Here is a 24,362-nt window from a genome sequence, read left to right on the forward strand (position 1 = left end):
ACAGAAAGGACCCGGACTGCCCCACCTGGGGATCGAACCCAGGACCTTCTAAGAAAGTGAGTGAATGTGTGAGTATTTATTACCCTGCACTTGACTGACAGAAGAGACTGTCCTTGGTCTGTTCCTGCCTTGTGCCCAGTGTCCACTGATCCAAACCCTGCTTAGGATGAATGAAGCGGCTACTGAAAATGAAGAAATGAAAGCACCACCATGTCTATATAATAAAAGGCTTTATTCTTCTGTCTGTGTGCTTATGTAGAGCATAAGGGACGTTTTAAAAACTGATTTATGAGGGCAGGAGGGGGGGTAAACGAATGGAAATGAAACAGTCAATGAGTCTTGGTGATGTCAGAGCGGTTTAGGTGCTCGCTGAGAATGCCTGAGTAGTTGCGGTCTGGCTCTGCCTCACCAATGACGGTCTCTCCATGTTGCATGTCCTTCAGTTCGGCGTGTGGCTACTCAAATTGCCATCACGGATTCCGATTTGGAAACAAGACGAGCCGGTCGGCTGCTCAGCGTGCGGCTCGCAATCGGGAAAGACGCGGTGCGGTCGGGGGATACGAACCGAGCCTGCCAACAACTTTATGCGGGAGATGGAGTGCCGAGTGCTGTCCATCCAGAGTCATGTAGTGAGGGGGTATGTGGGCAACAAATCCGCCTCCTTTCCTTTACAGGTGAGCTGTATGCATGTTCTCTGTGTAACGCGGTACATTTCGGTTCACAAGTGCACGCTGTTACTGTGAAACCGGCGAGTCGATAGCACCCGGTGTAGTAAAGGTCACATGGTAAAAATATCTTCATGAGTCTCGTCTTGTCATCATCTACCATCAATGCTTGTTTACATCTTTAATTCTGACCTGACTCATAGACGTTTAATAATGTCCTCATACAGTTCTTTGAAAACCTTGTAATCGTTTTCTAGGCTGCTAGAAACCTTAAGACACGTTTAAACTGACCGTTTGATCAATCAAGTGGTTGTTAACGGATGCATCGATGCCATCGGCTGATGTCGGACACAATCATAGTGACAAATCTCTGTTACCCTCCAGTACTGATCCGATACCGATGTTATGCTTAAGGTCACAGGTGTGAAGGTGTGATGGCCTTTAACACTAACTGTGCAAAACCTCATTTGCTTTTACTTACCGCTGTATTCTGATCAGGGTCGCTGTGTGGCTGCCATCACCTGGTTCAGATAAGCAATATTCCCAGGACAGGGCAATGCACTTGCACATTCACTCACACAGAGATAATTTAGAAGGCATCTTCAGCCTGTTTTGGGAGGCAAGTGGAAAGCCATGTGGATATCTGGAGAACATACTAAACTCTTTTAGCAGACGCTAAGCAGAGGTGAAGAGTATAGTGCTCTGTGGCATTTAGTAGTAGTCTATAGAAGATGGGAACCAGTATAGTTAAGGCCACATGGTAATAAAGTCTTAATGCTTATTTTGTCCTCATCGATGGTCAGTGCTTGTTTATATTTTTTATAATTTTATGGTTAACTTTGTTAACATGTTCGAAGCTTCTAAAACCTTTAATACAGATTTAAACTAAACGGTCAGTTAAATGGTTTGTGATGAGATTGCATCAGTACACCATGTACACTTTCAACAGAAATCTTTGCTATCAGCTAATACTGATCTGATACAGACATTTTCAGTAGCCGATTCAGGTGGGACGATGGTTGGCGTTTGTGCAAGACATTTGGTGCAAGTTAAAAGCACCCTGACACCCACTCTCACACATAAAATAAGTTGAATTTGTTTATTTATCTATCCTCAGTAAGTGCTCCATTCAGGTCAGGGTTGTTTAATTAGGAATGTGTACCTTAGTCTATTCCTTGTCTCGTTTATAATGTTAGTAAAGCATCAGCATTGAACACTCTTGTAGGTATTTTGTAGCCTAAAACAAGCATTACACTGTATGGTAATTGGCCTTAATTTGCTACTGTAGACAAAAATGCTCATCGTAAAAAATTATTTGGCTGTGTGTTTTAGTGATCTTGGAATACTGATGGTCAATTTGCTGATGCTGTGATCAAAGACAGCTGACCAAAAAGTTCTGGCAGTGTCAAAAACTTTTGATTAAAATCATACAGTGTAAATGTTGCTCCAAATGTTTCTACAAGCTCGTCTGAAATCCATCAGTAGGAAGATGACAGAGATAATACAAAACTAAAAAAATTGTATGGAACATTGTGACTTTGTTATACAAAATGGTATTGTTTTAACAAGCGCTTATTTAAAATACCAACTGTTTAGCTTAATGTAAACCTACATATATATGTTAGCCTGACCCTGCAAGGGCATAGCTGTTGAAACACATTTAACACTGTCCTCATAAAAGATCCTTTTAAATATGCTTTTGTTTAGACTGTTACTACCATTATGCCTTTGTGTTTGTGATTGATGACGTGATGGTATATTTGCAGTTCTGTCATTACAGAATATTATTGTATAATCTGACATTATGTACACATGAACTCGCATAATGTGTCGTATAAATATAATCAGCAGTTATCAGTTACAAATACTTTGAACATTTTCTTGTGATCTGGGCAAATTCAGCAGACTCAGTGTTTGTAATGTAGAAATTTGTGCACAGAAAAGGCAAAAGCTACATACTAACAAGCAAAACACACCAGTTTAGTCTTTCTGTCTATTATCAGCATTTAAAAGTGAAAACTTTCTTTTACTTCAAGAATGAAGTCATGCCGTTGCTTTGTTGTTGTTGTGATTAAAACATAACTTTTTTTGTGTTTTAAAAATGTGCCAAAACTGCTGGGTCAAAAATACAGAAAGTCAATAAATTATTATTTATATATATTTATGTAAGTATCAGGACACCCCTTCTAATTACAGACTTCATGTGTTTCAGCCACACCAACTTCTAACAGGTGTAGAAAATCAGTTATGTAAAGTAAATCATAACATGACTGTTCTCCTGTGCAGAAAGCAAGACATAAAGAAAAGCTTGGTTTAAAGAATCTTGCACATGCCTGCACAGAGCCTTGACCTCAGTCCCACTGAACAACTTTGGAATGAACTGGAGCATCAATTGAGGCTATTTTGACCAGCATCAGTGCCCAGGCATACAAATTCTCATTTAACAGTATGGGCACAAATTCCCACAGACGTACTTCAAAGTTTTGTGAGAAGTTTTCTCAGAAAAATGGCTGTTGTTATAGCTGAAACGATCACACAGAAGTCACTATATTTTAATACCATTTGTTTTTTTAAATAGGATGTCCAAGAAGCTCATGGTCAGTTCACCTGAGGTGAGTTTTCTGTGCCCATATAAAGAGGTGTTATATTGTGGCAGCCACTACAGGGAACATGCAACAGTGGAAACTCTCACCTTATTCTGAGAAGACATTTGGTTAGATGGTGAGATCTAACCACCAAAAACAGATTTGCCACAGGAGATTTACATCCTTTTGGGCTTTCCTGAATGACGTTATAGAATTGTACTAATGATCAAATTAACAAGTGACAGTATGTATAGTTTAATTTTTAGTACATATTTTTATAAATGTTATAATAGGATATAAAATAGTAAATTAAAATTATGTTTTGCATTTATAACAAAAAAAAATCACAGGCTGTCTTTCGGCTTGCAAAAAATGATTGTTAAAAGAGCTAGGTGATTTGTAGCCTAAATCTAAAATAAATGGAGTGCATCATTAACTGATGGTTTTCAGTGATGAGTGTGAATCTGACACAAATCCCTTCCAGTTAGTCAGTGCTGATAGCTGGCAATGACAAAATGGTCATTATGGACAACAACAGCAATTATGTTGTTTAGTTGTGTCTTCAGGCCAATTTAGAAAGTGTCAAAATATGCGAGAAGTAAATAAATCTGATTCATGCAGGCTGTTTTTTATGTTTTTAAATAAAGCTGCTCCAAACAGCTAGAGGATTACTTTTGGACATTACAAGACAATAACTTCTCCTATGTTTCGACTTGAATTTTATTTATTTATAAAATTCCATAACTGCTGCTTTTGTCCTAAAATGAAAATCTTACTAACTGTACTAGTTGTACTATATTTTTTGAGACTTTGACCAAAAGTAAATACATAAACATAAAAGGTTAATTTATAAATAATAAAATGAATCAGAGGAGGTGGCACAGTTGGTAGAGTGAATGCCGCACAAAAAGCCAGATTATTAAGTCTGTGGTTCAATTTTCTTTCAATACTTATTAATCGCTCTGTCTTCCAGAAGGTTAAAGAAATTAGATGTTGATACTCTAAATTGCTCCTAGTTGTGAGTAAATGTGGGGTTTTTCTTATATCCACAGTTAAATACAAGGGTTTAAACCGAAGTTGGTTCAGCTTTGCCATTTTTAAATATCAAATTTTTCTCTTAGATCTCTTTTTAGATTCTTATGTTTAGGCTTTGACAGAGGTAACTATTTGTGAGCAGCAGTATGGTTTCATGCCAAGAAAGAGTACCACTGATGCCATCTTTGCTTTGAGGATGCTAATGGAGAAGTACAGAGAGGGTCAGAAAGAGCTTCATTGTGTCTTTGTTGATTTAGAAAAAGCGTATGACAGAGTGTCAAGGGAGGAGCTGTGGTGTTGTATGAGGAAATCTGGAGTAGTGGAGAAGTATGTCAGACTGGTACAGGACATGTATGAGGACAGCAGGACAGTGGTGAGATGTGCTGTAGGAGTCACAGATAGCTTCAAGGTGGAGGTGGGGCTACATCAAGGATCGGCTCTGAGCCCCTTCTTGTTTGCTTTGGTGATGGACCGACTAACAGATGAGGTCAGGCAGGAATCCCCATGGACTATGATGTTTGCAGATGATATTGTGATCTGTGGTGAGAACAGGGAACAGGTGGAAGATAACTTGGAGAGGTGGAGATATGCACTTGAAAGAAGAGGAATAAAAGTCAGCCATAGCAAGACAGAGTACATGTGTGTGAATGGGAGAGAGACAGGTGAGGCTACAAGGAGCAGAGGTCACAAAGGTGAAGGACTTCAAGTACTTAGGGTCGACTGTCCAGGAAAATGGGGAGTGTGGTAAAGAGGTCAAGAAGAGAGTTCAGGCAGGGTGGAGTGGATGGAGAAAAGTTTCAGGAGTGATTTGTGACAAAAGGGTGACAGCAAAGGTCAAAGGAAAAGTTTACAGGACAGCGGTGAGACCAGCTATGTTGTATGGTTTGGAGACAGTGGCATTGACAAAAAGACAGGAGAAGGAACTGGAAGTGGCAGAAATGAAGATGTTGAGGTTCTCCTTGGGAGTGACAAGGATGGATAAGGTTAGGAATGAGATAATCAGAGGTACAGCACAGGTTAAACAACTAGGAGATAAAGTTAGAGAGGCCAGACTGAGATGGTTTGGACATGTCCAGAGGAGGGACAGCGAGTATATTGGTAGAAGGATGTTAGACATGCAGCTGCCAGGAAAAAGACAAAGAGGAAGACCAAAGAGGAGGTATATGGATGCAGTTAGAGAGGACATGGAAGTAGTTGGGGTGAGGACAGAGGACGCAGTGGACAGAGTGAGATGGAGGAGGATGACTCGCTGTGGCAACCCCTGAAAAGGGAAAAGCCGAAAGAAGAAGAAAGAAGATGTTTAGGCTTTGACAGGGATCTATTTAGACCTGGATGTACAGTATGTTGTGGAATATATTGTTAGTCTTCTATAAACTGTATAGATTTACAGCAAAATTATTTTGATTTTAAATGTCAGAATGACATTTTTTGCTATTTCTTTAGCACTTGTGTGAATAACTTCATTTTCATTCTGTTCTAGGTGATGGGCTTTGAAGTGGATTCCATCAACTCAGTACAGTTCTCCAACCATACAGGTATGCTTGTAGCTAGGGCTAAGTGATATGATGGTAAAAACTAATGATGAAAGAAATGTTTACCAGTAGAGAGTTGGCTATACAGTTTATACCATGGCCAGTGATAGCTCAGTGGTTAAGGTACTGGACTAGTAAACAGAAGGTTGCCGGTTCAAGCCCCGCCGCCACCAAGGATCCGCCGCCGCCACCAAGTTGCCACTGTTGGGTCCCTGAGCAAGGCCCTTAACCCTCAATTGCTCATTGTGTAAGTCGCTTTGGATAAATGCATCTGCTAAATGCTGAAAATGTAAATGAAAAAATGAAAATGTAAATGTTTCTGCCTGGTCTGGCTCTCCTGTAGACCTCTTGAGTTATTTAGGGCAGTTGTAGCCTAGTGGTTAAGGTACTGGACTAGTAAGCAGAAGGTTGCCGGTTCAAACCCCACCACTACCAGGTTGCCACTGTTGGGCCCTTGAGCAAGGCCCTTAACCCTCAATTGCTTAAAAAAAAAACCTGTATACTGTAAGTCGCTATGGATAAAAGCATCTGCTAAATGCTGAAAATGTAAATGTAAAATGTAAATGTAAATACCATGATATGGAGAAATCTTCAAAGCTGTTATGTAAACTAGGATAAAACTTTGCTGCTCATCCTAAATCTACTATACAGAACTGATCTAACATCCCACTACAAACTGGATTTATTTTATTTTAATTTGTATCAACCATCTCACCCGAGTTGACACATGAAGTGTCAGTTGCATTCTTAAATTTAGGAATGATAGCTAATGAGTGATTAGTCCTTAAGACTTACTAAACACATGTATTAACCAGGAATTATTATCAGACATATTAATTTACATTAATTAGCTTCATTAATTTAATCAGCATAATTATAAAGCACTTACATACAGTTAACAGTGGTGTAATCAATTCCTATATGTCTTTTAAAATGGTTTAAAATGTAATGAGTCCTTATTTATCTAGACTGACACATTATAATCAGGCATAATTACTGGTTGCTATTCTTGATATCCTTTCTCAGCAACGGATAGCCAATCAGGTGTCTGTATAATGAGGTGGTCAGAGGTGTGTATCATTGCTGTGCAGGCAGTACTTAAAAGTGGCATGCTGGATACAGGTTGTGAACCAGCCCTGTTCCTCTGAGACTGGTATTGCCTTTATGCTGCAAGACAAAAAAACAAGAAAACAAAACAAATATGCTAGAATGTGGCTACAGCTACACCAACTGGTAAAGTTTTGCTGTACAAATTAGTGTCAGATTTAATATCCTTAAGTAGACCATAATAGAGAACGATAGGAGGAGGACGTTTCAGGACAGAGGTAATGATGACTTACCTTTCTTGGGCATAATGAGGTGGAAATGATTTGACTAGGGAAATAAACCTACCTGCTAGTTTGTGTGTCCAGGATGATCAGTATGCAGGACACCACTGGAGGTAGTCTGAGAGTTGCAGAAAGTACATGCTGTGATTGGTCAGAACTTTAAAGGACAGCAAGAGATAGAAAGAGATATTTTTGGATTATCGTGGTAGACCGTTATTGAAAATGTACATACACCTGCAGGGGACATGTAATTAATTGCAGTTTTGGGATTTACATGTCATCTGCCAGTGCACTTTCCTTGTAGACTGAATAATTAAAACACATTTAAACACTTTATTTAAAGGGAAAACATTAAAAATAAAAAAATACCTGATGGGTCAAATATGTGCAAGTTTAAAATAGGTGTTTTTAATCATTCCACAAGCTTTACAATGTTACATTGCCTCTGTCCTAGCATATTTGGAATTTGTTACAGGTATTTAACAAATTGGTGTAGATCTAAAAAGTATATCAAAGTGTTAAGGTAAAATATATTTCTTCTTTCTTTTATTAAAAATATAGTTTACAAATGAGTACTTTCTGTTTAATTTGCATTTTATCTACTGCCTACCTACTGCTTTGACTGTTCTCCATTCATCTGGATTTCAATGTGCTCTCTGTCTTGGTCCAGTGCCTGTCTCTCCCTTTGGGCATCAATGTTGTCCTTAGCCACTTGAGCTACTTTGTCTCCCTAATGGAGCTTAAAGTGGAAGACTAAAGGGGTGGGGGGAAAGGCATGCATTGCTTGGCTGATGTTAGCCCCTCAGGCTGGCAGCGTCTAATAGATGGCAGGCTAGTTGTTGCAATACCTAATTGAGATGTGTTTGAGCTTATTGCAGGGGCAGGTTTTGGATGTCAGAGCAGTCTGCTATTGGTTTAATAGCAAATATGATGTACAGATGTGATGCTGTAAGAGTAGTGTGTCATTATAGTGACACATCAGCAGATATCAGTAGGATGATTGTGAGCAGGCTGCCCCGGTGGAAATGGAAAGGATGAGGATGTGTGTAGAATAATTAGGTTGTGAAAGGAGCTGGCAGTTCTGGAGGGATGAAGGGTTTTCTGAATGGGAGAGCTGCACTCTTTTTGGTCGAAATCTAAAGTGGAATGACGCAGAAGGCTGTACATTTCTCTGCATAAGAGTAAGAATGTGTTCAAATTTGCCAAGCTAATTCATTGTGTGTGTGTGTGTGTGTGTGTGTGTGTGTGTGTGTGTGTGCGTATGTGTGCGTGTTGGCTCATTAGGATCCCACACCACATGGCACTGTCTCACACTCGGTGTCTCTCATCCTGGAATCCCAGAATGACTGGGTCTGGGAGTAGAAAGAAAAAAATATGAAAGGCGCAGAGACAAAAATAGACTTGAGACCACATGGAGGAGGGTAACAAACCGCAGGTGAGGGATTGAAATGGCGGTAGAGACATGGAAATAGTAAGATGGATAGAGAAAATGGTGTCTGACGTCAGCCTGTGGTGATGGTGCCAATGCCCTGCTTCTAAATCAATAGGTAGAGTGACGGGTCTAAATACTAAAACAAATGAGGACAGATAATCATGCTACAACATTATTAGTTTAATTAGTAATTAATTTATACTGGTCAGGGTCGTGATGGCTCCAGTCCAGTACCCGTACCCACTTCTTCCGCAGCCATGCCTTTGTAATGTGTGCAGCATGTGGTTTTGCATTGTATTGTTGAAAAATGCATGGATGTCCCTGAAAAAGAGGACGTCTTGAAAGCAGCATATGTTGCTCTAAGATCTCAATGTACTTTTCTGCATTAATGCTGCCATCACAGAAGTGCCAAGGACACTGACACAGCACCATACCATGACAGACCCTGGCTTTTGGACTTGTTGCTGATAACAGTCTGGATGGTCCTTTTCGTCTTTGGTCCGGAGCACACGGCGTCCATTTTTTTCAAAAAAGACCCCTGGAATGCTGATTCATCTGACCACAATACACGTTTCCACTTTGTGATGGTCCATCCTAGATGCCTCAGAGCCCAGAGAAGTCGACGCCGCTTCTGGACATGGTTAACATAAGGCTTCTTTTTTGCACAGTAAGGTTTTAAGTGGCATTTGTGCATGTAACTCTGTATTGTAGTGCAAAGGTTTGCCAAAGTAATCCCTCACCCATGTGGTTATATCAGCTATTGTCGAGTGGCGGTTCTTGATGCAGTGCCGTCTGAGGGATTGAAGATCACGGGCGTTCAGCTTAAGCTTGCGCTCTTGGCCTTTACGCACTGAAATTCCTTCCGATTCCTTGAATCTTTTAATGGTATTATGCACTGTAGAGGGAGAAATATGCAAATCCCTTCCAATCTTTCTTTGAGGTACATTGTTTTTAAACATTTCAATCATTTTCTTAGCATTTGTTGACAAACTGGAGATCCTCTGGCCATCTTTGCTCATCAAAGCCTCAGCCTATCCTGGATGCTGCCTTTGTACCAAACCATGATTACAATCACCTGTTGACATTACCTGTTTGGAATCACATCATTTTTTACCTCATTACTAGCCCTAAATTGCCCTGTCTCCATTTTTTGGAATGTGTTGCAGGTCTGAAATGCAGGAATGGAGGTACAGTATATTAATAAATGAAATGAAGTTGAGCAGACAAAACATGAAATATCTCAGGTTCAGTAAGTAACTAAATAAATGTAAGGAACACTGCATTTTTATTTTATGTGCATTTTCCATACTGTCCCAACTTTTTCTGATTTGGGGTTGTAGATGATCTTACAGACGATCTTTTTTTTTTTTTTATTTAACATGTTTGATGGTATATATATATTTTTATAATTATATAGCTATTAAGCAACTCTAAACAGTTTTTAGGACTAATGTGGTACTTTGCTATTCTTAGTTTTTTTTTTTTTTTTTACCACCAACATATTACTTCATTTGAAAGTGATTTTAAGTTCTAAAAATTTTATTACCATCAGCAAATTAATTTTTCTGACTTGTCTAGGTTGTAATAAACATAACGTTATCACAAGCTATTATTGATGTTACGTTTATGTTACTAGGTGACAGTTTTATTTATTTTTTAGTTATTTATTTTGGGCGGCGATGACTACAGTATAACATTTTCTAAAAAGGCTGTGATATTTATCTTGACATTTGCAAGACCGGTTTGTGTTTTAGGAATATGAATATAGGCTGCAAATCCCTGGAGCTAAAAACAGCATTACTGCTACTGCCTCATAGATCATTATTTGGTCATTCAGTGTTAAATAAATTGTCCAGCTGATGTGTACAGGATTTTGTGTGGGTAGGACCTGGTCATGTTCATCTTCCAACATAAAGACATTGCTGAATTGCAGAAGTACAAAAAGATGACAGGAGGAGGTCTTATCTCAAAGAATCCCCTATACACACACACACACATACACACACACACACACACACACACACACACACGTGTGCATAGCGGAGACAGCCCCTCCGGCTTTCTTCTTCTCTGTTGCTTAGCAACAAGCAGCACATCATGTGACCAGTTTGGTGATTCACCTGAATAGTGACATCATGGCTTCCCACGGCAACAGTAACCATCTCCAGTGAGGCAGTAGGCCCCTGTGCCAATATCCATGCCATGCCATGACGTGTGTGTGTGTTGTAAGTGGTGTCATTCTTTTTTTTTCATTACTGTAGCTTTCACATTAGTGACACTCAGCCAAGCGCTTTAAGGAATATTTCACCCTGAAACATTAATATTGCTAATAATAAATGAAATGAATCATGCTAACTGCTCCCTCAGCTTACAGTCGTTAGTGACCAGATAGATTTTGTGTGCATGCTTCATTAAATAAATAATACTTCAGCATTTTTAGCCTAATCTGTATAAATCTGTAATTGGCTAATTTGTGGTAGACTTGTATGAAAAGGTTTGTGCATTCCTGGCCAAAATACACATTTGGTTAGTTTCTGAGGTGAAGTACACACAAGCTTTGCAGCTTTAAGAAATGAAGGTTGTAAGGATGCAAATGATAATGTACAATTACTTTACGGTGGCTAAGTGGGTAGCACTGTCGCCTCACAGCAAGAAGGTCCTGGGTTTGATGATCCCCAGGTGGGGCGGTCCGGGTCCTTTCTGTGTGGAGTTTGCATGTTCTCCCCGTGTCTGCGTGGGTTTTCTCCGGGTGCTCCAGTTTCCTCCCACAGTCCAAAGACATGCAAGTGAGGTGAATTGAAGATACTAGATTGTTTATGACTGTGTTTAATATAACCTTGTGAACTAATGAATCTTGTGTGGTGAGCGACTGCCGTTTCTGTCATGAATGTAGCCAAAGAGTGTAAAACATGATGTTAAAATCCTAATAAACAAACAATTACTTTACATTTTTTAAATTTTAATAAATATAATTATGGCATGTGGAGTTTAAATATCTTTCCAGTTCTAAAATCATTAGGCAAGATAAAACTGTAATTAAGAATCATCGGATGTGTTATGTGGCATCCAGTGGAACAGAAAACATTGCACAAATTAACTCAAAATAAATACCACAAAATCTGAATGCAAGCGTAACAAAATGTCTCAAAGTGATACTGAAATGAGGCTGGTAACTCAAAATCCACAAAGAACCTTATAAGAAATGCAAGATGGGGTTTCTGAAATAGCCCTTACAACCCCCTGACTGGAACATTATTGAAGATGTGTGAATAGATGCTGTACATGCTGTGCATGCAAGAGGGCTTTAGACCACCTCAGAGCTAGAAGTGTTTAGCAAGCAAGAGTGTGTAAAATTCTCTCACCTGGTATAAAAAGACTCATAGCTGGCTTTAAAAAACATTTGCAATATGTGATATCTTGGTACTAAATATTTACTCAAGGTCATTATTAAGTACTCATTTAGTAGGATGTTCAGGGCTTCCCAAACATGTTTCATTCAACTGTATATGAGAGATTACCTGCTCTACAGTTTTTTCCTGTAGGGCAGCACATTCGTGCAGCAGCTAGTGTGAATACTGCACTTTAACAGGATCCTGTGGTCCTTAGTTTGATTCCAAAATTGTACGTTGCTTTAGATAAAAGTGGCTGTTAAATGCCTCAGATGTAAAATGAAAAACCTTACTCTTCTTCTTCTGTTTTTTGTTCATTATACAGGTTATGCTCACTGGAAGGGGCAGGTAGTGACGGCAGATGAGCTCCATGAGGTGTATGAGGGAATCAAACTGAACAATGTTAACAAGTATGACTACGTCTTAACTGGTAGGTTTTTGATTATGATGCATAAAAAAGATAAATTTTTTTATAAGGGGTCTTCAAAAAGTGTCCACACTTTTATACAGTGGACCCTTGACTTACGAATTTAATTGGTTCCAAAGGGCTGTACTCAAGTCAAAATGTTTGTTAGTTAAACCTATTTTTCCCATAAGAAATAATGTTAACAGAATTAATCCGTGCCAGACCTCCCAAACCCCCCCCTTTACCTAACCTTTCTGTCTTAATGTCTTAAATGGTCTTTTTTGTTATAAAACAAGTATATTTTCCCTTAATCTTAAATTATAGAATAGGCATTACTGTAATAAATAATAATAAACAACAATACACAGTAGTAGTACTGTACTCTACATAAAAAACACAAATCACATTTCAGTATGGGTGTGTTCGAAAAGCTAGTGTGCTGTCTACATAGGCAGCATTTTACGTCATCCTGTGCGCGCTCCCGAGAAGGAGGCTGTTCGAAATCCTAGATGCCTTAAAATCCACACTTCTGAGGCATCTTAATATTTCAATGTTATTTTGGCTCAAGAACGAGTGAGCATCGGACGCTGCCTTAGTGATCAAGACAATCCCAGCATTCATGGCTGACGGGGTGGAGAAACGAATGGAGTTATTTTCAAACGTAAATAAAATATGACTGATTTTTAACTTGTACCGAGTGTTTTTATTTGCAAGTTCGGGCTTGTCAGGAAATTTAACCGTTATCGGTACATGAAGGGAGATGTTATTGACATTAGCGTGCTGTGCTACCTCAGTTTATTGGTTTTAATGGCGAGATGCTAAATGCTAAACGCGAAATGCTAAACCCGATGTTATCGCTATCTAAGTAGTGCGTTCGAATAACCTGCCTTTTAAGTCACTAACTTATTACAATACTCTCTACTAAGTCAGCTGCCTATGTAGACAGTAAGACAGCAAGGCAGCTCCCTAGGTTTTCGAACACACCCTATGTGTGCTGTACCATACACCATAATACATCATCTTCTTTTTTTATAAAATGTATCTACCAGAAACAACAATAACTCTCATATTTCTCTATTATTTCCTTCTTTATTTCAATAGTGTTGTATTTTGTAGGTGTAATTGCACGAAAGAAAGAACACTTTACTGGGCCGACTTCCTTCTTCTCTCTCACTCACTGTCCCCTCTGTCTGATACACAGTGACAGCTACTGGCAGGAGTAATTATACAACAACAAATGTACAATAATAGATTTTTACATTTTCTCAGCACTGCACGTCCTCTGCACCTTCTTTGGGGACATTTTAATATTGAATTTTACAAAATATAAAGAAAACACCGGAAAAACACTGTCCGCTGTCCGAATGTTCGCTCACTGTATATATATATATATATAGAGAGAGAGTCAACTTGTTCGTGACGTCACGTGTTTCGCGAATTTCTGTTCGTAATCCGAAATTTGTTCGTACGTTAAGTTGAAAAAGATCGTTCGTAACCCGAAATGTTCATATGGTAAACCGTTCGTTACTCAAGGGTCTACTGTATTTTGGCTGGAAATGGTGAGGGTGGGAGGAGTAGTAACTGGTCGTGTCTGAGAGACTGAAAGAGAAGCTTATAGTGCGGATTTAGCGCCATCTGATTTCCACACTCAAAGAAGCTTTAAGAGAAAGAAGATTTTAATGCAGCGCTGATGTGAAAGCAGAGGCGCATCAGTGGCTACACGCTCAACCAAAAATATTTTTTGCTGATGGCATTAAAAAGTTGGTACAACGCTGGGAAAAATGCATCAGAAGGTGATTGTAGAAAAGTTATGTAATTTGTTTTTAAAATTCTTAATAAATAGAGTTTAAAAAGTGCTGATTGTTATTGAAGAACCCTCGTATTTACAAGCATAAACAGTACAGTAATCTTATAACATCTAAAAAAAAATAATTTTAAAATCATTCATATATTCTCATTACATTTTGAATCAGGAGACTTGGCTTGGCCATTCAGGCACCTTCAACTTTTTTATTTTAGAAACCTTGAGTTTGTTTGGCTGTATGTTTGGGGTCATTGTCATTTTGAAACACCCAGGTTTAGTTTCTTGGCCAATCAGATAAAATTCTTGAGGTGTCACCCAAGTACTGTTTGCCAAGAAGCAGCCTCATGTGACACTGCTCCCATTTCCATACTTTACTGTGGTTATTAGGTTTTTAAAATGAACCCCCATCCACTTTTTCTTCTGAATTACTCCAAAGAGTTCTATTATTTCTATTATTTGTTCATATTTGTCTAAATTTGTATGTGCAACATTTAGATGTGTATCTCGGTGCTTCTTTTTCTCTTGCAATGCAGCTTAATGTTGACTGTCTTTGTTGTTTCTCTTGTTTTTATGTCATCTTGCGACTCTTTTTGTAGTGACTGAGGGTTTATTACTTACCCTCTTTAACAGGTATCTTAGAACATGCTGTGAAATCTTGCATTACAAAAATGGAAATGGTACTTGTTCTCCTAAACTACATGTACTCCTGTCCTGTACACTCCTCAATTTTGCTTTAGTCTTTTCTTTTCTCTTTTATTAGGATTTTTAACGTCATGTTTTACACTTTGGTTACATTCATGACAGGAACGGTAGTTACTCATTACACAAGGTTCATCAGTTCACACAAGGTTATATCGAACACAGTCATGGACAATTTTGTATCTCCAATTCACCTCACCTGCATGTCTTTGGACTGTGGGAGGAAAACGGAGCAGACACGGGAAGAACATGCAAACTCCATATACAAAGAACTTGGACCGCCCCACCTGGGGATCGAACCCAGGACCTTCTTGCTGTGAGGCGACAGTACTACTCACTTAGCTACCGTGCCGCCCCTCACTTTAGTCTAAATATTGGCTCCATGGTTACCGTTGCAATAAAGAGAAATATTTTACGTACTAGAAGATGAAGAATGTGCTGATCCTGAAATAATCAAATATACTATAAAAGAGTGTAAAGAGTGTTCCTCACACTATATTGCTTGCACCTTTATCACATTACAATGAGGAGTGTAGAGGACATAAGGTTATTTAGCAGAAGGTTAAACACAGACATGCCTTAGACATTATGCACCATTTCCAATTGGATTGTGGGTGTGTGAGTGTGACTGTGTGTCTTCTGATGGATGAACTGTTCTCTTTTCATCACCTTGAGATGACAGGAAGAGAGGAAGAGGGCAACAGAGCGAGGAAGGAGAGAAATGTGCATAAATGTGTTTTTATTTCTAGTTCTAGGCTTAAGTGAAACGGTGCTGAATATTTGTGCAGTGTTGCATTGACCTTAAATTTAGTTGTTCAGCCAAAAAGGTTTGGAGTTTTAGGTAAATGTGTATTTAATCTAGCTATAGTTAAAGACAAAAGTTTAAACACACTTAGGAACGTGTAGGTCATGGCAGTCCTCATTATTAAAAAAAAACATTCCTGAATAAATAGTCACTGGCAAAAACAACATTAAAATAAGTGAAAAATACACAACTACTAAGATTATTAATAAGTTGGTAGGGCGGCACTGTCGCCTCACAGCAAGAAGGTCCTAGGTTCGATCCCTAAGTGGGGCAGTCCAGGTTCTTTCTGTGTGGAGTTTGCATGTTCTCCCCGTGTCTGCGTGGGTTTCCTCCAGGTGCTCCGGTTTCCTCCCACAGTCCAAAGACATGCAAGTGAGGTAAATTGGAGACACTGAATTGTCCATGACTGTGTTCGATATAACCTTGTGAACTGATGAATCTTGTGTAATGAGTAACTACCGTTTCTGTCATGCATGTAAGTGTAAAACATGACGTTAAAATCCTAATAAACAAACAAATAATAAGTTGGTATAGAAAGTAATACAATGACATTTAATTTCATAGCACAGATTGTTTGGGAATGGTTTAAAGAACATGAAGAGGAGTTCAAGGTCTTGCCATGGACACCAGAGTCCCCAGATTTAAATTCATTTGAGCATCTGTGGGATATGCTAAAATAAGTCCTGTTTGTAGTTGATCCACTTTGCAGTGTACAGTGTACAGAGTTGAAGGAAACATCTAGTAATGTAGTGGTAACAGATACAATAGAGCATCTTAGGGGTCTTGAGGAGTCCTTTGCCCTGGTGGGTCAGAGCTGTTTTGGCAGCACACGTGGTCACAAAAGCATATTAAGCTGGTGGTCACAGTGTTTTTGGTTCATCATTACTATAGAAATTTCATCTCTCACTTAGACCAGGCCTGCAAAGTCAGCAGCTTAAGTACCGTCAAAGTACGAATTTTAAGTGATAAGCCTGTGTGTATGTGAACATTTTTTGTGCCACTCACATGCCATCAAGTCAAGAGCTAATGCCAGTAATGCCTGGCTTCCACTATCTGCTAATTATGCCCATTTTCGAGATAAGTGTTATAGATAGACACTTATCTTCCTGAATAATTTTTTGTTGTGAGGAGTGTATTGTGAAATGTTAACCTCTTAGTTTACTTATAGTCCAGTTGAAGCTGCCTTAAACTAAAAATAGAAATGTCATTGTAAGACATCCTCTGCTGCACGTATACATCAGTCAGTGGCGGATACTTACAGAGCCTAGGCACATACAGAGGACCACATTAGCAAAACTGTTTTTAGGCTTTTTAAACAAAGTGACTGTTAAATGTTTTCCTGCTTTTTAAAGAGTTTCACATTGAGCCTGTCTTTATCTGTAACCTTAGCACTCAATGTGATGGATAGGTCTGTGTTTTACAAGCACCATTAACCTACACTGTTACAAATGGACACTAGATTTTTCAAAGTAATTCATTGGTAAATGCAGTTGGTGTATTTTGTAGCTTATTTGGTGGGGCTAGTTTTCCAAATTTAGTGACCAGTCAGCATTTTAACCAGCATAAAAAGTAATGTTTTATCTGTTTCAGTTTTAATATGGTTTACCAACTTAAATAATGAATTGTTTAAATAATACAGACTGATAGGACATTGTGCTTTTGCATTTAGCAGGTGGGCAGGTTTTGATGTTCTGATGTGTTTTCTTCAAGTAATTCAAAGTGAAGTCAATCAACATCTGTGTTTACTACCATGCTAAGATTAAAGAATTTTGTCAAAAGAAAAAGGCTCAAATGTAATCTTAAAAATTGTTTTGAAAATAGTGCTAGCTTCATCAAGAATGGCACAACAATTTGCCAAACAATAGAGCTAAATGCTTACGAATTTCACACTTTATTCATGTAGAATAAGTTCAGAAATATTTTAAGCCCTTATTCATAAAAAATAAGTTTTCTGAATCAGAATGCCTCTTTTGCACAGGGTACACCAGAGACACTTCTTTTCTGGAGATGGTGGTGGACATTGTACAGGAACTGAAGAGAGCCAATCCTAATCTTGTGTATGGTCAGTATGGTAACTTTGTACTTCTACTGTACTTCTAATTTGAATGTAGCAGTATAGCTGTCATGGAGTAATGTTTGGTAATTACCTTAGTGTGCGAGCACATACAGCAGTGTACTGGTTTCAGGATGCTAGTTAGGGACCTCAGACAGACCTTAGTGTGTTTGTGTTTACTTTGGGAGATGTCTGGAATAACCATAAATATTGTGTTCTTACCTACAGTGTGTGATCCTGTCCTTGGGGATCATGGTTCAATGGTAAGCTGTTTTACACGTTCCTTTAACTTTTTATTGCTTTTTCACTTGCTCCTGTTATTTGCTTTTTCTTACTATGACCAATGGCTTTTTTCCCCCCTTTTCTTCTTTGCATGTATAAGTATCACATTTTAGATCACTGTAAAAATTTGAAGATTCATTAATGTACATACTCTAGAGCAATGTGGCATTTTATTTTTCAATTAACCAGACTTTCTCTTTTATTATAGTATGTGCCTCAGAATTTGTATCCAGTCTATAAAGACAAAGTGGTACCAGTGGCAGATATCATCACCCCAAACCAGTTTGAGGCAGAGTAAGTACCACAGCAACATCCATTTACACTAAATGGCCAACAGTATGTGAAAACAGCTTCTAATTTGTGGGTTTGACTGTTTATTGACACTGGCATTAGAACAGGTCATACTAAAGAGTTTTTTTTAATTGTGAAATTCATAGGACGTCTGAATTCTAGATTGTCAGATATCTGCCCTGGATGCTTTACTGTGACATGGAAATGCCTATGAGCATTAATCGGTCAGTGGCAGGCCACACAAACTTACAAAAGATAAGAAAGAAAATAAAAATAGTGAACAGCAAATTTTTCAGCACAAAAGCTGAGCAACAACAAGCCCAAGATTACCATGTGGAGTGTCAAGTCATGGCTAAAGTAGTGTAATGCATGCAACCATTACAGTCAAAATACCATATTCTTCGCCAAATGCATAGTAACCTTTGTTATTTTGATGAAGGATGATTAATGATCTGGGGTATTTTTTGTGATACAGTTTGGGGAAGGTCAATTCTAGATCAGCATAATAATGCCTGGTGTAAGCAAATTCTATAAAAAAGTTGTTTGAATTTAGTGTGGAGAAATTTGACTGGTCAGCACAGAACCATATCCATATTCCACAACCTTAAAAATTCTGAATGTAGCATGACCCTATCAGCCAACATCCATGACCAACCTTAATAACAAAAGTATTTCTCTTTTGTTATTATTGATGTTTGACCTTTTAGTTTATATGTTAGTTTATCTTTAGAAGAGTGGATGTTTTGATCAGTGTTTCATTTTTGTCATCTCTGCTTTTCGAATATTAGTGTCTTGTCGTGTGTAAGAGTGTGTGTGTAAGAGTGTGCGTGAGAGAGAGAGAGAGAGAGAGAGAGAGAGAGAGAGATCCTGCATGATGCTGAATCGTGACTTCATGTGAGTTAATTGGCAGCAGGCAGGTTTTTCGTGTTCAGGAATCCAGTATTGTGTCTCCCTCTAATGGTTGTACATGGAACTGCATTATCTATGTTGCAGAATTCATACTTTGTTTTATTTATAAGGACACAATCAAAGGGATTTTGCCATATTAAGCCTTGGTTTCCTACTGTATGTGTAGGAAACATAAAAATCATAGATATGTTTGTATTTTAGGCTCTTGACAGGGAAGACTATCAGCACAGAGAAAGAAGCAGTAGAGGTAAGAGTCCAAAGTGTCTAGTTATAACATGCCAGCTGTTTATCTGTCCTTGAATCTTTGTTTTCTCTCTGTTTCAGTACAAAGACAAAAAAAAATTATCTGCCCCTTTATTAAGTGTCTTACTTAGATGCTCCTAATTCTTGGTTTGTCTGCTAGGTGATGGATCTGCTGCATAATATGGGACCAGACACAGTGGTCATTACCAGTTCTGATCTGCCCCCTCGCCTTGGAGACCGCTTTCTGGTGTCTCTTGGCAGCCAACGCATTGGTGTGTGTTTAAGCGTGTGCATGTGTGATGTTACTGTTTAAACCATTTATATAACCTCAGTTGTGCCCAGGTGACAAACATAAATTCACAAATTTTGTGGCCGTTTCAGCCCAGTTGACAAACAAGACTAAAAAATACTCCCAATATTTGCAGTCATTGCAGTTTTTTAACAAAACAAACAAATAGTCCTAAAATGCTTTTAAAATGATGGTAAGTGTACAACTGAGCCATGAATAACATTTAATTTAAAAGGTGGCGTGGACTCCAAACTATGTCATTATAGACCACAAATGAAAATTAATATTTGTCTCTCGTGTTCTTTCATCTCTCATTCAATGAGCGGATCAACATGCTTACACAACAAGAAGGCCTGCAGGTTAGCACATGCCTCTTCCTGTGTATGAAGCAGCAGATCACTTTTTACAGCCTTCAGATTCATACAGAGATAATTAACTTCAGTGCTGTGCTATTCGTCCTCCTCTGTGCCGACACCTTGACTAGATAGTAGGAGTCGCTGATGCAGCAGCAAGGAGGTGACTCCCCTACCTTAGAATTTTTTCGGTTGTCTGTTGAGCACCCGACAAGGCTGTTGGCATAAGAATAACATATTTGATAAAAGGCGCTGGCTGCCTGTATGTATACACATAAACTTCGATTCACCCAAGATCTTGCATTGCATTGACTCAAACTTGTGACCTCTGGACCACAGGGCAAATGCTTTCATGGTGCCCCATGAATGTTGCACATTCTCAAATGTCTACATTGTTATTGCAAAAAACTGGCCCAATAAATGTGTGAATAGTGTCACAAATGTTGTCTCAGTGTCTTGCAAAAGCTTTGTGGTGTGATTAATACTTCTAACAGCTTTGTTGTTCTGTTTCCCCTGTAGTAAATCCAGACGGTACATACACGACCCAGCGGGTCAGGATAGAGGTGCCCAAAGTGGATGCTGTGTTTGTAGGGACAGGCGATCTATTTGCAGCTATGCTGCTGGCCTGGACACATCACTACCCCACAGACCTGAAGGTACATCTAACACACATACACTATTGTGAATATGAGTCAGCATTAGTGTCATGCTTAGTAGCATATCTTTAGCCAGTAATAATAACCAGCTGAGTGCTAAGCAAGCAATGTATGCTACATTCAGTTTTATAGCCTCTTTCCTCTTTTTTTGATAGACGGCTTGTGAGAAGACTTTCTCAGTCATGCATCATGTCATCCAGAGAACCATTTCTTATGCCCATGGTAAGTCTAGTGGGTACTGTTGGGTGTCAGTGTTTAAAATAGTATTAACCAGCTAGAAGACGACTGTAACACTTAGATGACTAAATGTCATGTTTAACTTGTGCTCTATATAAATATAATAGATGTTAATTCATACATTACAAGTAAGGTACACTACATGGTGGTATCTTATAACCTATAAGTGGTATAAGGTGGTGTCTTATAACCTAAGGCAGCTAAAAACACTACTCAGGTAACTGAGTTTGAAAAACTCCCAACCAGTTGGGACGCAGAAGGGTTGTGTGTCATCTTTTAACCATTAAGGTAGGCTGTGCTGTGTATTGAAGCTTCCATTTATTTTATCATTTAGTTTATGAGTGCTATTTAATGACTGCCGTGAAATGTGCCACTTTCATTTAAAAATCCATTAAAAAAAACCCAAAAAAAACAAGGTCCGTAAAATTAAGCCCCCTTTTTTTCGTGCATTTAGTAGGGCCCTACCTATAAGATATCTGTGACCATGCCTCTTTAAGAGTTCCTAATGCTTCCAATATATTTGCCAGATAGTTTTGTTAAACCTGACTGTATTGCTTTAAATGTGTACACATACTGTGTTACAATATTTTTGCCCTTCCTCACATGTAAGTTGAATTATTTTTATTGCTCTTTTTTCCTCAGAGATGGCCGGTCCTGGCAGAAAACCCAGCCCGGCTCAGCTAGAGCTACGAATGATCCAAAGCAAAGCGGATATTGAGGATCCAGCCATTGTCATGGAGGTCACTGTTCTATAGAAACTCCACGTACACACAAACACACTTTCACTTTCCCCTTGCCACAATCGCACAATGTATAGATGTTGTACATTTTGGATCTGTAATGTGACATTGCCTTAGAAATTTTAAACAGAGCACAACATTTCATTAGTACGGAGGAAAAGCAGGGTACAGCCGTGTTGACGGCCGAGAGAGAGAGAGAGAGAGAGAGAGAGAGAAGGAGAACGCTGTGATAAAAGAGGACAAAGCGGGAGATTAAAATCTCTTGTTCAGCTACTTTTCCTCTCATTTTATCTCCTTCTCCAAGCTAGTCTCGAACCCCTGGTTGTCCTGCACATTGAGATGCTTTCCACATGTGACCTTTAAAGCATGATGAAATGCCCAGGAGTGAATAAATGCCTTTTTAAATCCAAATCTCTAAAGAAACTGCCACTGCTCAAGCAAGCAACCACTGAAGTAAGGTCAGTAAGAAGCATAACATTAAAGGTACGGTCAGCAACATTAAGGCATGTAACTTAATTTTAGAAGAGGAAAAAAATTTTCACATTCAGGCTCAGAAAATAATCAACCCTTCTTGTGCCCCAGGGCCCTGTAGAAGAGTTAAAATACAGATAAGGACTACAAATCTGCAACCACTCAGGCAGTGTCTGTACTTCACAATAAGAAGGAGAATGCCGGTCTAGGTGTTACTAGGTGTTAGATTGTTTCAAGGCATCACACACACTCTCATTCATGCTCACTTTACATTACCTGTTTTAACAAACTAATTAAAATATAGGGCTATGTAATGGTTAGAATGATAATATATATATATATATATATATATATATATATACAGTATATATAAAATATACATTGATCAGCCATAACATTAAAACCACCTCCTTGTTTCTACACTCACTGTCCATTTTATCAGCTCCACTTACCATATAGAAGCACTTTGTAGTTCTACAATTACTGACTGTAGTCCAGCTCTGCTGTGTCTTATCCACTCATACCAACACACACTAACACATCACCACCATGTCAGTGTCACTGCAGTGCTGAGAATGATCCACCACCCAAATAATACCTTCTCTGTAGTGGTCCTGACCATTGAAGAACAGGGTAAAAGCAGGCTAAAAAGCATGTAGAGAAACATATGGACTACAGTCAGTAATTGTAGAATTACAAAGTGCTTCTATATGGTAAGTGGAGCTGATAAGATGGACAGTAAGTGTAGAAACAAAGAGGTGGTTTTAATGTTATGGCTCATTGGTGTATAATGATAAATACCTCTGACCTAGCAGCCAGAAAAGAACTGGGCTTAAGTGAGTATACATAGGATGAATACATGATCTGTAATCTAGATTTACAAAGTGGTTAATCTACCACCTTGCCACCAGAAAACAAAACGAACAGCCTCAGTTAGTCTTCAGTACAACAGTAACTTAAATAATTTAGAATGTTGAGTGACTGACGATCCTGTCGTCATCATAATCAGAATGTTTAAGTGCACATAAACCAAATTATTCCCAAAACTGGATTTTTGTCTGGCTAATTCATGCTAATTTATGCCAGTGACAGTTACTGCATGAATTCCTACTTTTTATTATTTCATTTTGCCTGAGCCATGTTTTTAATTTCTCAATTTCCTTTAAGTGCTTGAAATATAAGATTCTAGCATTTAAACATTTCAAAAAGTCTTAAATTCCATTGCTGTGATCTTACTTCACTTTTAATAGATTGTATTTTACAAAAATGAACTAGTTTGTAAATACAAGATACTAGTATATAAATAGTATTTTCATATAAACATATTTTTCTGTCTGTCATTCGTCTTTATTTCTTTTTGTCTGGACTGGATAGACTGCTTGAAACAGTAATAAAAAGCAGACCAGTCCTGTCTTTTATCACATAATCAGCCCACTGCTTTATAAGCCATATTTATATATTGTAATCACTGCCAGTGTGAGTGTCTGCTTCATGTGACATTTACATGTCATACTGTCTGTTTTCTTTTTTTAATCATCCATACTTATACATCCGTGCTGTCTGTTTGTAACTTCCTGAACAATGATCTTGTAAGGTTTTGGCATTTAACAGAACTATTGTCAATGTGCAGGACCAATCAGGGGTCAGTGTTGCTTTTGGTAATGCACTTCCTCCTTACCTATTCATAGCGATGATGTATTAAATATATGGTCTAATGTGTATCTGTACATTTGAACATATGTGTTTAAGTGGGTGGGAGGATTCTGTGTGTGTGTATATATATATTTATGTCCTTAGGTAAAATGTGAAGGTGTAATGGAGTATTTTGGGGACATTTAAAACAACTACCACTACATGTGTACAGGCAGCTAAACGTAACTATCCTAAAGAAATAAGCCAGTGCATTTAAACCTACCTTTTACCAACTGTGATGAACTGATAATTACTGTGGTCAGTAACTTCAACACAGTTGAACACAGTTGGTCGTTTCCTTGTACTAAGAAAACAACCAAAAACCTGTTTAGTTCAAACTCATAATAAATACATTGCCAGCACTGGGATTCACAGTGGTAAGAGCTGACACTTCTTGAAAAGCCAGCCAAACCTTGTTTAATGTTTACATTTGTTTAAAATTGACACTCAGATTTAGATTTTTGCT

At 38.4% G+C, this 24,362-nt stretch overlaps 2 protein-coding genes across 2 annotated transcripts; both read left to right on the forward strand.

Moving 5' to 3' along the window:
* Positions 1 to 425: 425 nt before the first annotated feature.
* On the forward strand, positions 426 to 22,502 carry pdxkb (pyridoxal (pyridoxine, vitamin B6) kinase b). Its single transcript, XM_063010445.1, has 11 exons — positions 426 to 674; positions 5,766 to 5,820; positions 12,292 to 12,396; positions 17,659 to 17,742; positions 17,962 to 17,996; positions 18,224 to 18,309; positions 19,417 to 19,462; positions 19,619 to 19,730; positions 20,620 to 20,756; positions 20,912 to 20,978; positions 21,636 to 22,502. Exons 1-11 carry the CDS (start codon positions 426 to 428, stop codon positions 21,746 to 21,748), a joined length of 1,089 nt encoding a protein of 362 aa, XP_062866515.1. The 3' UTR covers positions 21,749 to 22,502.
* On the forward strand, positions 3,245 to 5,568 carry LOC134328668 (uncharacterized). Its single transcript, XM_063009833.1, has 3 exons — positions 3,245 to 3,277; positions 4,398 to 4,827; positions 4,940 to 5,568. The coding sequence occupies exons 1-3, from the start codon at positions 3,245 to 3,247 to the stop codon at positions 5,548 to 5,550; spliced, it is 1,074 nt and encodes a 357-aa protein (XP_062865903.1). The 3' UTR covers positions 5,551 to 5,568.
* Positions 22,503 to 24,362: the final 1,860 nt, after the last annotated feature.

This window comes from Trichomycterus rosablanca, chromosome 15 (genome assembly GCF_030014385.1).
Source record: "Trichomycterus rosablanca isolate fTriRos1 chromosome 15, fTriRos1.hap1, whole genome shotgun sequence".
Taxonomy (NCBI): domain Eukaryota; kingdom Metazoa; phylum Chordata; class Actinopteri; order Siluriformes; family Trichomycteridae; genus Trichomycterus; species Trichomycterus rosablanca.